This window comes from Globicephala melas, chromosome 14 (assembly GCF_963455315.2).
Source record: "Globicephala melas chromosome 14, mGloMel1.2, whole genome shotgun sequence".
In the NCBI taxonomy this organism is placed as follows: Eukaryota; Metazoa; Chordata; class Mammalia; order Artiodactyla; family Delphinidae; genus Globicephala; species Globicephala melas.
The window spans coordinates 41,073,839-41,089,387 of record NC_083327.1 but is presented as its reverse complement, the minus strand read 5'-3'; the positions used below and the strand labels follow the sequence as shown (position 1 = coordinate 41,089,387).

The 15,549-nt window shown below is 35.7% G+C and overlaps 1 protein-coding gene across 1 annotated transcript in view; it reads left to right on the top strand.

Moving 5' to 3' along the window:
• REV3L (REV3 like, DNA directed polymerase zeta catalytic subunit) overlaps window positions 1-15,549 on the top strand; it is a 178,127-nt gene that overhangs the window by 123,034 nt on the left and 39,544 nt on the right. The window contains exons 19-21 of the mRNA XM_030882819.3: window positions 4,249-4,364; window positions 7,841-7,959; window positions 14,737-14,855. Coding sequence (XP_030738679.1) covers window positions 4,249-4,364; window positions 7,841-7,959; window positions 14,737-14,855 — 354 coding nt within the window. The remainder of the gene's footprint in view (window positions 1-4,248; window positions 4,365-7,840; window positions 7,960-14,736; window positions 14,856-15,549) is intronic.

Genomic DNA, 15,549 nt, shown 5'->3' with positions numbered 1-15,549 from the left:
TGATGTTTTACTAATTCAACATCTGATTGCATCCCAGATGGGTTAACATAAACCATTTTGAAAATCAGAAAACCAGAAAACGTTTTCAGTGAAACAAAATTAGATTAAATGTCAAAGCATAAAAAAAATGATATGCTGCTACCCACCACTCTAGGGAGGAAAAAAGAGGAATGTATTTTTACTATTTATTGCACCGGTGACTGGATGGATTCCCATCCATTTGAGTCTTGCCATTGTCAGTCCTATCTTTTATCTTCTCATAGAGATATCAACATGTCAGGTACTTTTAGTACCCCCACTGCAAGCAGCTTAGCAAAAGGAACATGTAAGAGTTTTAGGCAGATACCATTTTATGGGCCAGCACATATCCAGTAATGTCCGTGGGCTTTGTATGCTTGTCTTCTCCTTGTTAGGTTTATTCCCAGCAATAGGATTACCTGTGAACATTGAGAATCTTATCAATCATTTGCAAGTGTAGTAACTTTCTTAAATGTCCATAACATGAATTATACTGGTTGTTAAGAAAAATGCAGTAAACAAAATAAAACTAACTTCTGGTTCTTATTCAAAAGATGATATGGCTATTAGAAAAAGAGAAAAATGCTTAAATATCAACATTTCAATTCTGTAATGTCCTTTATATATTAGTCCAAACAGCTCCCTAAAAGATTATTTCCTTCTTATACCTCATTTGTTGAGCACCTACTCTACACAGGTTTTGCTAAGAGCGTAGGCTTGGGAGTCAGCCAGCTCTGTCTTTTTGTCTTGAGCAAGTTAATTATCTCTCTAAACTTTGGTTTCCTCATCTGTAAAAGGGGTAATAGATACGAGAATTAAGTGAGATAAAGCACATAAAACTCTTAGCCTGGTCAGTACTTAAATATTAACTCTATGTGTAAGGTACAGTTCTGTGCTGAATATAAGATTGAATAAGATATAGATGCATATTCTCAAAGAGTTTTATTGTCTTTATTTTTCTGTTCTTAATATTTACCTGCTCAGGTGGCAAACACATAAAATAATGCAAAGCGATATTACACAAGTAAAACCAAATTCATTATCTTCTTGTCACAAACATTTTTCTCTTTCTGTATTTCCTTGAACTATTAATTTCACATTTCCCCGGACTCCCTAACTTAAATAATTTAAGTTTTGAGTCCTACCTTTTTTTCTTCTCTATTCCATGCATTACATCCTATCCATTTAACCTCAGAATTATCTTTCAAGATCATTCCTTCTCCCCTCCCCCTCCCCATGCCCATTGCTACTCCCCTAGAGCCCCCTCACCTCTCATCTGTACAGATGTTATTGGGTTATCTAAAATATTAATTGTAAAGCAGCTTTTTTCTGCCTAAGCAAATAAAATTATTTTCTTATTTGCTGCTTTTTCTGATGCTTCATCAGAAGCACAGTTTTGTTCTTCACTACTAATCCTATCTACCCAACCTTGTTCTTTCTATAACTTTTAGAAACCTGGTAGAGTGAATAAAATTTACAAAAATTGCAGAACAAGTCACCAAGATTTTGTTATTGTCACTGAATGTTTTCACAGAAGAAATATAGAATCCTTGGGACTTTGAACTTGAAAAAGATGTTTTCTGAGCTTTGAGAGTCTTGTAAAACAAAACAGCCTCTAGGTCAAAAAATAAATATAATAGATCTGAAAAATACTGAAATGGCAGTTTTTCTAAAAGAACAAAATATTAATAAATCCATTAAGAGAAGCATTAAGGGTAGCTTTCTGTTTTTTCATTGGTAATCTCTGAGCAGTAGTAGTTTATAAAATAGGTACTTGTTAATTGAGAAAAAAATACTTTCAAAACATTATCAGAAAATAAGTGTACTTAATCACTCTATTAGTCAGTTACCACAACAGAGCAAGTAGCTGATTGGAATAATAATTCTTGTAAATAAGTAGATGTTTCATGAATCAAAAAAATTCAGTTGAAGAAGGTGGAAGAACTATTTAAGAGTCAACAGAAGGGCTCTGTAATCATCTGGCATCTTCTTCATGTTGTACCCATGTTTAGAAATGTATGTGATAGGTACTCCAGCAATCTTCCAAAGTCTTCTCTTAAGACCAAGGTTAACTGTGACCAAATTGTAATGCCTTTTCTAAATATTCTTAGTATTAATGCAGTCAGCTGCATGGGTTCTTTCATGTGTGTATGGGAATCCTTCAAATCTCCTTTCCCTGACGATCCTTAGAGTCACTTAACACTTCTGCCCCAGTTTCTCAAATTTAGACATTACATAGTTAGCTTTATAGGGAGATGCACTTGTCATTGCAGATCATCTTTGACTGCTCTGAGAAGAGTTTAACTTTAATGGAAGAGTTGATGAAGTTGCTATCAACAAAGATGTGTTGAGATATTGGATGTTATTTTAGAAGACTAATGAGCAGGAAGGGTGTTGGGAGACTTCTCTTTTCTTGAAGCCCTAGGACTTTTCTGGACTTCCTTTTTAAGAATTAATCTACCCTTTTAACCTCTGAGACTGAGCCTTTGCCTCATTGTTGCATATTGTCTTGCTTGCTTTTGCTTCTCCCCACTCTCTCGTGTTATAATCCTGCTCTTTGTTCCAGAATTACCAGCCACGTGGCACTTTCTACCAAGAAAACACTTTTATAGGTCGGTGAAAAGATCCATTTGGCTGTTCTGTTAAATTAATCATTTTTATTAAATTAAGTGGTTTTCTCAGAAATTTCAGTCCTTTTTATATAGAGGAAAGCACATGGATATATGTTATCTTTTTCTCCTGACAAGTTTGAAGGCTACTTTGTAAGTCTGTAGTATAACACTGGATCACAAGCAGATCACTGGATATTGAAATTTACGTTAGGGAATGTATTTTATAGGGCCTTTAAGGAATAGGAAAAATGAAAAGAATATTATTGCAGAAGTTTGAGTCTAGTTCTTTTGACATTAGCCACTTAAGTAAGGAGACATTTTTGTGACATTCTTATTTTTATTATAAGTAAAAACTAATGTCATTCAATACCCATTTAAAGAAATTAGCTATGAAAGTATGATAAAATATTAGCAAACCAGTTCTAAAAATAGATCTGGTCTTCCCATGATCCATTGTTACCACAGACTTGCTGAGTAGCCATATATTGCTTACATTAGTAAACTGGGGTAATCTATAACTGTAGACATTGGTGAAACTTAATAGTGTTAAGTGATGTAATATGGACAGGCTGCTCATCCCATAATTCAGAGTGACTTTATAAGCAGTTACGTAAAACCCAGCTTTATAAATTTTTGTGATCTTTCACTCTACTTTTTTGGCTTTTATGAATAATGGTACAATAATCAGAGTAATTTGGAACTTCTAATTTGATAGCATTACAGTAGTTTTCACTCTCAAAAGTTTTTGTTCTCCACCTAAGACTGTAATCAGTTCTTCTCTTGCCCACACCATTTTCCCATTGAAGTAAATCTTCATGCTTATTTTCCTTTGTACTATAATCAGACTTTTTTATGGTGGTCACGGTGGAAGTCCTCAGAAGAAGCACAAAGCAGCTCCTTCTAAGGTGGATGCAGATCGTCAGTTCAGTTCTACCAGTGCAACTGTGTGACCACAGTGAGCGTATTTTTCACCTAGTTTCTGATGTTTAGCTTCCCCACATTAATCTCACCCCTATTAATATTTAATTCTTCCATTAAACTGAGTCACCTTCCTCTTAAGTTTAGAGGACGAACTTATCGTTACAGAGGCCTTACTTTATGTGAGGACCAAGTCTTTACTAAGAGGGAAAAGGAAGAAATTTTCATTTTTTCCTCAGCATTACAACTGTTTAAGGACAGTAGAGGGAGAGGGGTAGAGAAGTGACAACAAAATGACCTGGGGGATCATTTTCAAAATACAGTATCCACACGTGCCCTCATACTTCACCCTACCCCTACCCACGTTATATCTCAATTATACCCTCACTCATACACTTTACTGGTAATGCCTGCCTCCCACCCCAATTTTTAGCAGCCTCTTTGCCAAGTCATATCAAGTAAATACATAATCTAAGTAAAAACTACTTTTGCTTTTACAAAAGTAGCTTTGAACTAAGAACTTAACCACCCCACCCCTTCCTCTAAAGAAATTCTATAGGCACCACTATATCACCCTTTTCCACCTGAGAAACATTATAAAATGTAGATTTTTAATTTTGTAATTTATATCATAAAGAAGTAGTTCTGCTTAAAGGTTCAAACGTGTGGTCCTTGTTTAATTTTTTCATTCCTTCTTTAGGTATGATCCTGATATTCTGCTAGGATATGAGATTCAGATGCATTCCTGGGGTTACCTCTTACAGAGGGCTGCTGCACTGAGTGTTGACTTATGCCAGATGATCTCTCGGGTGCCAGGTAGGAAGCACTATGAATGTTTTATTGTTAACTACAGGGAAAATTACAAATAAAGACAAGATTATTGTTTTAGCCTGATTTTTAATACTAAATTGTGTAAGTTCTAGATATACATAACTCCATTATAAACTTTAATCATACATATATCCCATTTTTATCCAGCTTTTTTTTTTTTTTTTTTTGGCGGTATGCGGGCCTCTCACTGTTGTGGCCTCTTCCGCTGCGGAGCACAGGCTCCAGACGCGCAGGCTCAGCGGCCATGGCTCACGGGCCCAGCCGTTCCGCGGCATGTGGGATATTTCCAGACCGGTGCATGAACCCGTGTCCCATGCATCGGCAGGCAGACTTTCAACCACTGCGCCACCAGGGAAGCCCTATCCAGCATTTTAACATAAATATTTTTCTGCATTATGAGAAAGTCTTTATAATCATTATGAAGCACATAACATTTCTTTGACTTGATATACCATAATTTTATTTTATTTGTCTGGTTCTATGTTTTATCCATTTGGTGAGGAATGAGGAGATGGTAGAGGAACACTAACTGTTTTTTTTATTTGGGTGTCAGGCTAAAAAATTACATGAATTTTGAAGGCTGTTCCCCAATAGTGTGATTCTAATTGAAGAGAGGGGCAGTAATAATATTCATACCAAAATTACTTTTTTTTTTTTTTTTTTTGCGGTACGCGGGCCTCTCACTGTTGTGGCCTCTCCCGTTGTGGAGCACAGGCTCCGGACGTGCAGGCTCAGTGGCCATGGCTCACGGGTCCAGCCGCTCCGCGGCATGTGGGATCCTCCCGGACCGGGGCACGAACCCATGTCCCCTGCATCGGCAGGTGGACTCTTAACCACTGTGCCACCAGGGAAGCCCCAAAATTACTTTTTAAAGCATTTTTTAAATTATGTTTTGTTTATAGTTACTGAATTTTTAATAACTTTGTTTTAAAGGCCCCCCCCCCAAGTTGGACTAGGACAAAGTAGCATATACTTTGGGAGGCGTAAAGATCACATACAAAATTAGTAAAACCAATCAAGATACCTCCTGAAAGGGGTTATGAAGTCAATAAAATATCTAAAGTGTTGGTAAATGGAAAGGGAAAAGTTGAAGTTGAAGAAGATTCAAGGACAGTAAATATTTTGAGCTTTGCAAAAGTTTAGAAAAAAAGGCAGAGCTGCTTTTAGTTTTTCATTGCATTAATTGTTTGTAGCTTCTCTGTCCCTTGAGTGATAGGAATAGTGATATATCTCAATTTTTTCAACATTTCTTTGGGCATAGGTTTCTGAACATTCAGGATAGGTAGCATGGGTGTTCAGTGCACTTTAATTAATTAATTGTAATGACTAAGGTATATGACTTCAGAATAATGAATGAAAGCTCCTGTCCTTTTAGAACACTGCTGAAACCTTTTTTATGAGGCAACATGGTGCAGTAGAAAGGGCATGCAGTAGAAAGGGCATGCAGTAGAAAGGGTATGCAGTAGAAAGGCACAGTAAAGAGCACCAATGGTAAAAAGCACACATTCTGGAGAAAGACCACCTGGGTTCAAATCCTGGCCAGCAGGATTCAGACATCCAACAGGATAGGTTTCTTAACTTATCGATACCTCAATTTGTTCATCTGTAGAATAGGGACGTAACAGAACTTATCTCATAGTGCTATAATAAAATACTTAGAACAGTGCCTGAGAACATAGTAAACATTATGTGTTTGTTAAACGAAAAAATGAAAGGAAAAACACAACACTTTTTTAAACTTTTTTTAAATTGATTTACAATATTGTGTTAGTTTCATACAGAATAGCACAGGGAATTATATCCATTATCTTGTAATAACCTATAATGGAATATAATCTGCAAAAATACTGAATCACTATGGTGTACACTTGAAAAAAATCTCTTAAACATTATGTTTTTAAAATAAAGACGAGCAGTAGGTTTGTGTACATGGTCTTTGGAGTCAGGTAACCCAGGTTTAGAATACTGGTTTTGTTACTATTTGGCCTGGGACAAGATAAAACATTTCTGAGTAGAATGTACTATAGTGCAAAATAAAAATGATACTAACATAATAAAGTGGCTGTATTAAAATAAAATAAATAATGTTAGTAAAGTTCTTAGAACATAACAGACATTCAAATATGGTAAATATATTTATTATTCTAGAGCCTCTATCAACAACATTCATGTGTACCCAGTGTTATATAGGAGAAACAAATTTTAATTTCTAATTCTAGATAAAATCATCACTTAGAAACTAGACTCAGAACTCTGTTCACTGTAAGAGGAACTCTTCATCTAGTTCTCCATATGTAGTTAATAGAATTTCACCCTGATAATGAAAATCATTAATTAAGGTCAACAAATTTTCAGAGATTTTTTTTTTTAATTTAAGGACATATTTTATTTAACTGAATATATTCAGATATTATCATTTCAACATGTGACACAAGCCTCATTTCTTGGTACACGGGCTTCTCACTGTTGTGGCCTCCCCCGTTGCAGAGCACAGGCTCCGGACGCGCAGGCCCAGCGGCCATGGCCCTCCCCCGTTGCGGAGCACAGACTCCGGACGCGCAGGCCCAGCGGCCATGGCTCACGGCCCCAGCCGCTCTGCGGCATGTGGGATCTTCCCAGACCGGGGCACGAACCCGTGTCCCCTGCATCAGCAGGCAGACTCTCAACCACTGTGCCACCAGGGAAGCCCCAGAGAATTGTTTAGGTTAAAAATTCTACCATTTTTTTCCCCAAGAAATGACCAGTTTAATAATAAATATTTTTCATCCAAACACCAAAGAAATGATGTGGTGTTAGGTATTTATAAAAATAGCACCAGGGCTTCCCTGGTGGCGCAGTGGTTAAGAATCCTCCTGCCAATGCAGGGGACACGGGTTTGAGCCCTGGTCCGGGAAGATCCCACATGCCGTGGAGCAACTAAACCTGTGCGCTACAACTACTGAGCCTGTGCTCTAGAGCCCGTGAGCCACAACTACTGAGCCCATGTGCCTAGAGCCCATGCTCTGCAGCAAGAGAAGCCACCACAATGAGAAGCCCACGTACCACAACAAAGAGTAGCCCCCACTCACCACATCTAGAGAAAGACCGTGTGCAGCAATGAAGACCCAATGCAGCCAAAAATAAATAAATTTATTTAAAAAACAAATAGCATCAGTAATTATCATATTTAAAGAGAAAAGCATTTAATTTTTTAAAAAGTGTATATATGTGTTTTTATTGTTGAAAAATATATACAGTTTTCAGATACATTTATTTCACAAAATTATAACTTAAAGAGGAAAGAAAAATTGTTTTATTAGTCAAAATAATGATTTTTCTCTTAAACCTAATACAAAATAAACTGTGAATTACATTTAATCTTTAACCTTCATCTTGAATTTTTATTCTCATTTTCTTTTGCATGGTTTGCTTGGAAATTTGGTTTCTGTGAGTCCTGATGCAACCTATATTCATTTCTATAGATGACAAAGTTGAGAATAGATTTGCAGCCGAAAGAGATGACTATGGGTCGGATACAATGAGTGAGATAAATATTGTTGGCCGAATTACATTAAATCTTTGGAGAATCATGAGAAATGAGGTAAGGTACTTTATCTGAAATTTGGTTTGGAAATAAGAGATTAGATCAATATATAGTGATTTCATTATAGAATATTAATATAGCTTCCTATATAGCTTATGCTTATTTGTGAATTATTTTTATTATACTTAAGTAGAGTTTCAAAAATAAATACTACTTTCTAAAATGCAAAGCTATAGAAGTATTTAGCTTTGTTATTGATGATTTTTTTTCCCCTGTTTGTGTCTAAGCACAAATAGCAGTGGCTATAAAAGTCTACAGCTATCATAAAATGTTATCTTGTATGTATGGAATGTTGTGTAATTTCATCATTTTTTGCTCTTAAATCATTTTTACACTCGAGGCCAGATAAACTCAGCTTGACCTTTTTGATTTATTACAGTAAGAAAAATTTAGTCTAGATATAGGAAAGAACTTTTTGAACTAGGGATATTTAAAACCTGGGTCAATTGGAAACACATTACTTGGAAATAGTTAATAGCAGCATCCAGTTGAGTCTTTGGGGGCCCAGGTAAGGATTTTTGGTAGTATGAAACTATGTTATTAATATGCAATCACTCAGAGAAATAATTCTGTCACCAAAAATGTAAGAAAAAAGATACCTACAATAAATTGCTCTATTCTCAGATTTTGGACTTGTAATATCAGATAAAATGTTTAACTTTAAGAGAGAACTCTATTCTTCAACTACTTCCCTTTGAAAATACTTTCTCTTTCTATTATACTCATTATCCGCTGTGATCTTTTCTGGCTCTTCTAGATTTATATAAAAATTTGAGTTTCCAAGCATGCCCTCTGCAATTCTTTTGGGACCAATCATGGAGTAATTCTTCCAGATAAGAAAATATGCTCTTTATATAAAATTTAGGTATTCCCATTTTTATTTTCTCTCTGCACCATGAGCTTCAAGTTATGCTCACATTTTATCTAATTTGAAAATGTACCATACATGTATCTGCTTGAGGATAATTTTTATCCTATTGTTCTTAAAATATTGTCAGCACAAGAATCTTCCAACATGGGTTTGAACTACACAGATCCACTTATTGGTGGATTTTTTTTTTCTCTGATAAACACATACTACAGTACTACATGATCCACGGGTTGGTTGAATCTGCAATGCAGATTTGCATCTACAAAGAGCTAACTGTAAAGCTATACACAGATTTTCAACTGCATGGGGGTTGGTGCCCTAACCCCTGTGTTGTTCAAGGGTCCACTGTGATTCCTAGTGACACGGCATAGGATATGGAAGGTACAGAGATTGTGTGATGTATTTGGTTTGTATATTCCATTATGTATTTCAAACTTCAGTCTCCGATACTGCCTGAATGAACACATAAATTAAGTATATAAACACAAAATTAAATTATTGAGTCTTACTTAGTTTTAGGGATCTTTTCATTCCTGAAGATCCAAAGGGCAACTATAGCAATTATCAACTGTTAGCTTAAAAAATCACAAATTAGAGAGTAAATATTTTTTCAGAGTTTAGGGCTTTCTTTAGTCCTTACTGGAAATTCTCTCTAATTCTAGACTACATATATACCATCTCTGATCTTTATTTGTATCTGTGCAGAACAACTGTGAAAAAGTTACGAGTCAGGTAATTTACACCACCACCACCCCCACTTCCTAGATGTGCCATATTAGATTATCACTTTTTTCCTAACCCTAAGTACTCCTGGCAATTTGGAAATTTCCGTGAAATCCTGAATGAACTTGTGGGAAGTACTGTCTTGTATCTCTAGGTGGTATAGGATTTTAAGGGTTATGACTTTGGCCCTAAGAGTTTCTTCATATTAGAGGCCCTCAAACTATTTTTTCTGGATTTAAACAGTTCCAGAAACTCCTTTTTTATCTTTATTTCTTTTATCTGTATCTCCCTCATGACACTTAGCTGTTTCTAGCTCTTTGTTTTCTTAAATATTTATAGTTTGTTTTTAATGTTCCTTATTAAAAATAATTTATATTCACTCTAAAAATTGCAGAAGAGTATGTAAAATGAAAGTGAAATCCAACATCTCCACAACAGTTGCACCCCCCAGATACAATTTACAGTTGAATGGATACCTTTTTTTTAATGCTACTTTGGATTTTTAAATTTTTTAAATTTGTTTTTTAATATACTAGTTTTCACTCTCCTGCTTAACATAGAATTTCTGCTGTTCCCTCCAGACTTTGAATCCTCGGTAACAAAGTGCCTCTGAAATAGTGCTCATGATATACTCGACTGCTTGAATGAAAGAATAAATGACTCTTCCCCAGAGGATTACATTTAGAGGCCTTCTGGATATCAACTTAATCCAGGCCTTACAAGAATTTGCAAACTAGGTTGGAAATATATCTGATTCAATTCAACAAATATTACGGAATGCCATCTCTAATGTACAGATTTGGGGCTCGGTTTAGATCAAATTAAGATTAAGGGTATAGCTGGTTCCTCCATTTTAGCAGGCAGATTATCTGGGTGCAGATGTTGTTAGGTGGGTAGCCGTGAGGATGAGAAGTTCTCTTCTGGTTGCTTCAGTTTCAAGAGCTTCAGGCTCTTTGGGTTTGAGGAGAGAAGAGTTATTTAGGAGAATTTGAGAGTGATTAAGAAAATATAGAAGCTAGGCATTGACAGCCCATTTGAGCTTTGCATCAGCAAATTAAAGAGATACCTGCCAGCTGTGTTCAAATTCACAGATATAAGTGCAGAGTAACAGAGGGTTAGATTTGAGCACAGCTCAGAAGCAAAGGGTTGTGGCTTTACTAAAATTTAATTAATTAAAAGGAAGCAAGAGGGGGCAGGGAACTGAATGTTAGTGCAAGGTTGGGATTATAATGACTGACTGTGGAATTTGAGCTAGGTTAGGAGCAGAGAGGTCAGGGCACCAGGGGGAGTAACCCGGAAGGAGACGGTGGTTGGAGGATGGGTTACATGAGATTATGGAGAGGGTACAATTACTGGTAATCACAGGTCTTGGAGTATGATTGTCGGAGTGGCTAAGGTGATATGGAGGCACTGATGTGAATTACCTCTGAGACTTATTTTCTGGTAGCAGTGTGGAAGGGGGCAAGACCAGAGGTAGGAAACCAGTGAGAACATTATTGAAGTAGCTCAAATGAAAACTGACAGTGATATAGCGATTCACAAAACAATTTAGAGAGTAAATCCACAAGAATTGGATGTACAAAAAGATGAAGAGGAGGAGGTGTCAAGAATGATTGTCAGGGTTCTGGCATAGATGATTTAAGATCATGTTTAGGTGGGAAAATGAAGATTAAGGATATAGAGCATGAGGTATCAGTCATATCCAGGTGAAAGATACTCAACAGACATTTCAATAGGGAAGTCTCAAATGTGGGGTAGAGTCTGGATTAGAGGTACAGTCTTGGAAGTCACATGAGAGTGTGGTTGAGCTCACCAAGAAGTGAATGGAGAGAGCGATCAGGATTGAGCCAAGCACAATTTTGTGAATGAAAATATTTTGAGGATCAGACAGAGGAATCAGATGCTACGAAGGAGTTGTCAGATAAGATAGTGAAGAACACTCCCAACAGAGTCACTAGGAAGGTCAGATGCTTCCACACAAGCATGTAGGCCTGCATCTCAGTTTGGAACACTGGAATCTGGTTCTAATATTCCCTATTACAGCATCAGTCTGTCAATAAGCATCTGTTAGGTAAAATAATACGCTCCCTTGTATTCATATTTTATCTTATTTATAAGGCACTTTTATAGACTTGTCATTTTTGACTTCTGATACTCACAAACTTGCAGGATAAGTAAGACAAGAAAGTAGTGAGGTATTATTCAAGATGAGAAAACTGACATTCACAGAAGTGACTTGCCTAAAAGCCTCATAGCTAGTATGGGGTTAAGAATCAGGATTGTGGGCATGCTCTCTGTCTTATTTTGTATATTTTATTTTAAGCATATATAAGGTAAAACATGTATAAAATAAAATATATAAAATAAGCTCTCTGAGAACAGAGAGCATGTTTAAAATGAGTATATGTCTGTGTATGTATGTATATACACACATATCCCATATATATTATATGGCTTTGATAGGGCATCTATCACTGACCCCATACGCATGTAAGAGCCAGATGAGACATAAATGATATATACATTTAGAGGAAACGCTGTTGAGTCTTGGTGCAGAGTGAGGAGGGAGTGGGAAGGAAGTACAGAGATGTTCTTGCTGTCGAACACTCTAGAAAAGGAGATAGACTTGTCACCAATAATTAGTGTGTATTAGGGTGCAGAGTAAGCAGCTGAAACAAAAAATACCACATGGCAATGAAAAAGAATGAAATATTGCCACGTTGAACAATAGATGAATCTCAAACATAATGTTGACCAAAAGAAACCAGATAAATAATAGTACATATTAAATGTTTCCATTTATATGAAGTTTAAAAATAGGCAAGACTAATCTGTAACTTTGGTGAGTATTGAGTGGGAAAGGGCACAAGGGAGCCTTCCAGTGTCCTAAAAATTTCTTCATATGCATGGTGGTTACATGGATGTATACATAAAAATTCATGAGTTGTTCACTTTAAATTTGTGTATTTTTCTGTAGAAAGTTTATGTCAACCAAAATTTTTAATTGAAGACAGGGGAAATGATGAACAACTGCAGGAATAAGGTGATACAGGGTAATAGGGCACAGGTGCTTCCTTATGGTCTCCTTCCACTTTTCTCAGTTCCCTTGCACTAATTCTCTGATTGCCTCTCCCCATTCTGAATAATTTGTTTCTGAAGTGACTAACCATTGGGTACTGCACATTGACTCTGTGAATGGAAAAGTGTAACCATACCTCTATCCGCTGATTCCTTTATCAGTAAAATAAACGGCCAAGGACTATAACACTTTCTTCCTCTATCAATTCTGACTTTGATCTACATAGTACATTTTTCCAATGTTTAACTTACTCAGATTGCCTTCTAAAACAAGTAACAAACTCCTAATTCATAGTTTTAGATTCACTGTCAACTTATGGAGTAAATCACTCTAAAGATTGGAACATTCTAAAGGTGGATCATCTTAATTTTAGAGTTCATGTTTCCTTCCTTTAATTTTACTCACAGCTGGGATTATAGGTGACCATTTTCATGCTTCTGTGACACTAAGAAGATCCAAAGTAGAGTGGGTGCTATAAGGTCATAATATTTTAGTCTTAATCCAATTTATGACATAGTTCTATTTGAAATAAAATCAACTCAGAACATAGGTCTGCCATCTGCCTCAGATATTGGGGACCAATTTCTAAAATTTTAGTTTGAGATCACAGAATCCCCTAGTTAATCCTTATAGGTCAACTTACATAGCAAACTTCAAGTTTTCCCATAATGAGAGAGCTGCAGGACAACATGGTGATCTTTTCTGTAGAGATTTTTTTGATTGTTTTTAATGACGATATATACTCTAGCAGAAGTTTAGGTTTGGTCTGAAGTGCTATTCTCTTTATTAGGTAATCATGTAACTACCTGAGATCAGATATTTGGTTCAATTTTCTATGAAACTAAATAGAAAAAAATTTTAAACTAAATTAAAATATTCACTAGCATGTAGAAGAGTCATTCAAATATGGGAATTTTATAATAAAATGAGTTATTTATTTTTGAGAGAAGTACTCCAGGGCAATACTGATTTTTGTAAAAGAAATGGTAATTTACTTCCATTTACCCCCATAATGGGTTAGTACCTGTTTTATACTGGTGACTTTAGAATAGATAGCTTCATTCCAAAGTTTAAAAGTCTGTGTGTGTATGTGTGTGTGTGTGTGTGTCTCTCTAAGTGTAAGTACATACACATACTCCGAAGTATGCCACATTCTGATGCTGTTGTTCTGGAGATTGATAGAAATTGTAGATAAAGAAGACCAGTTTTTTGGGGGTCACTGCACTGAGATGAGCTTAACATTCAATCCCTGTTTTGTACTTGCTGGATTGTAGAAGTGGAAAAGAATATATTTTAAAATTGTAATATACAAATGTGAAGTGCTGTTTGAACTATTCCTCAGAACCTCGAGCTGACCTAAGAATGGTGACTGCTGGTTCCTTAATTTCCATTTTACACTGAAATACCTGCCATTGTTTAGACTGCTTGTGTCTTGTAGGTATTTCTGAGAGATCATCTAGCTAGAGGTATGTTTTATGAATTTGGACGCTTTTTCAGTATTCTTCTCCCAGTAACACAGCTTTCACCTACATATTTTGAAGATGGGAAACATGCTGTCATTTCTTTTTAATCTTTTGCTTTCGGAATGAAATTGACTCTATAATGTCCATATATCGGGTCTTAGTACTGATGTAATTTTTGGGAGCAGGATGAATGCCTGCCTTTAACTAGATAACTCATCCTCGAATCTGTGGGAGCCTGTTAATCAGCATGTCATCCAGGATCAAAAAGTAAGTACGGAAAGAACAAAAAATTAACTTGCTTGACAGTGCTTGTTTGTCAGTATTTGTATTGGCATAGAGTATAAACAGAAGTGATAAGAACTGGGATCTATAAAGTAAGTATTATATGAACAAGTTGAACCTCTTCAGGTCTGATTATTTTTCTAATTAAATATTAATTTATTACAAACATTTCTGTCCAGTAGGCTATATATACATAGTTTTAAATTAATTATGATTCAGTTGTAACACGAATCATTTTTACAAGTAGCTTTCATATCTACTATGAAAAGTTAGAAATAATATTTAGGATTTTTTAGAACCCATTTGCATGTAAGTATGAGCATTATTATAATGGAGTTTTCCTTTTCTTTCCTTAGGTGGCTCTAACTAACTACACCTTTGAAAATGTGAGCTTTCATGTTCTTCATCAGCGTTTTCCCCTCTTTACTTTTCGAGTCTTATCAGATTGGTTTGATAACAAGACAGATCTATACAGGTAATGTTTTATAACTCTGAAGAGGATAATATCTCTTTTTAAAAATCAGTATTGTTGGAGTATAATTTATATACAATAAAATGCACACGTTTAAAGTATATTGTGCAGTGACTTTGAAAAATGTATACACCCTGTAATCACTACCCCAATCAAGATAAAGAACATTTCTAACACCCAGAAAATTCCCTTATATAGCTTTGTAGTTAATCTACCTATTCCTTAACCACCCAGGTAAGTATGAATTGAATTTCTATTACTATAGATTAGTTTTGTCAGTTTTAGAACTTTGTATTATTAGAATTATTTACAGTCTACCGCTTTGTGTCTGTCTTCTTTCAAGAAACTCAGCATGTTTTTGAGATGCAACCACGTTGTTGCATGAACCAGAGTTTGTTCCTATTTTTATTACTAAATAATATTCAATTGTATGAGTATACTACAATTTATCCAGTCACCTGTTGATGGACAGTTGAGTTGTTTCTGGTTTGAAGCTATTATGTATTAAGCTGTATGCAGGGCTTTGTGTGAACATACATTTTCATTGAAGAAAGTGCTAAATCGTTTTCTTTGCAGTTCTTCTAGGGGAAGACTCCTGGCAAGAAATTCTCTCAGCCTTTATTTATCTGAAAATGTCTTTCTTTATCTCACCCTTATTTTTGAATATTTTCACTAATCCTGGGGTTGAGAATTATTT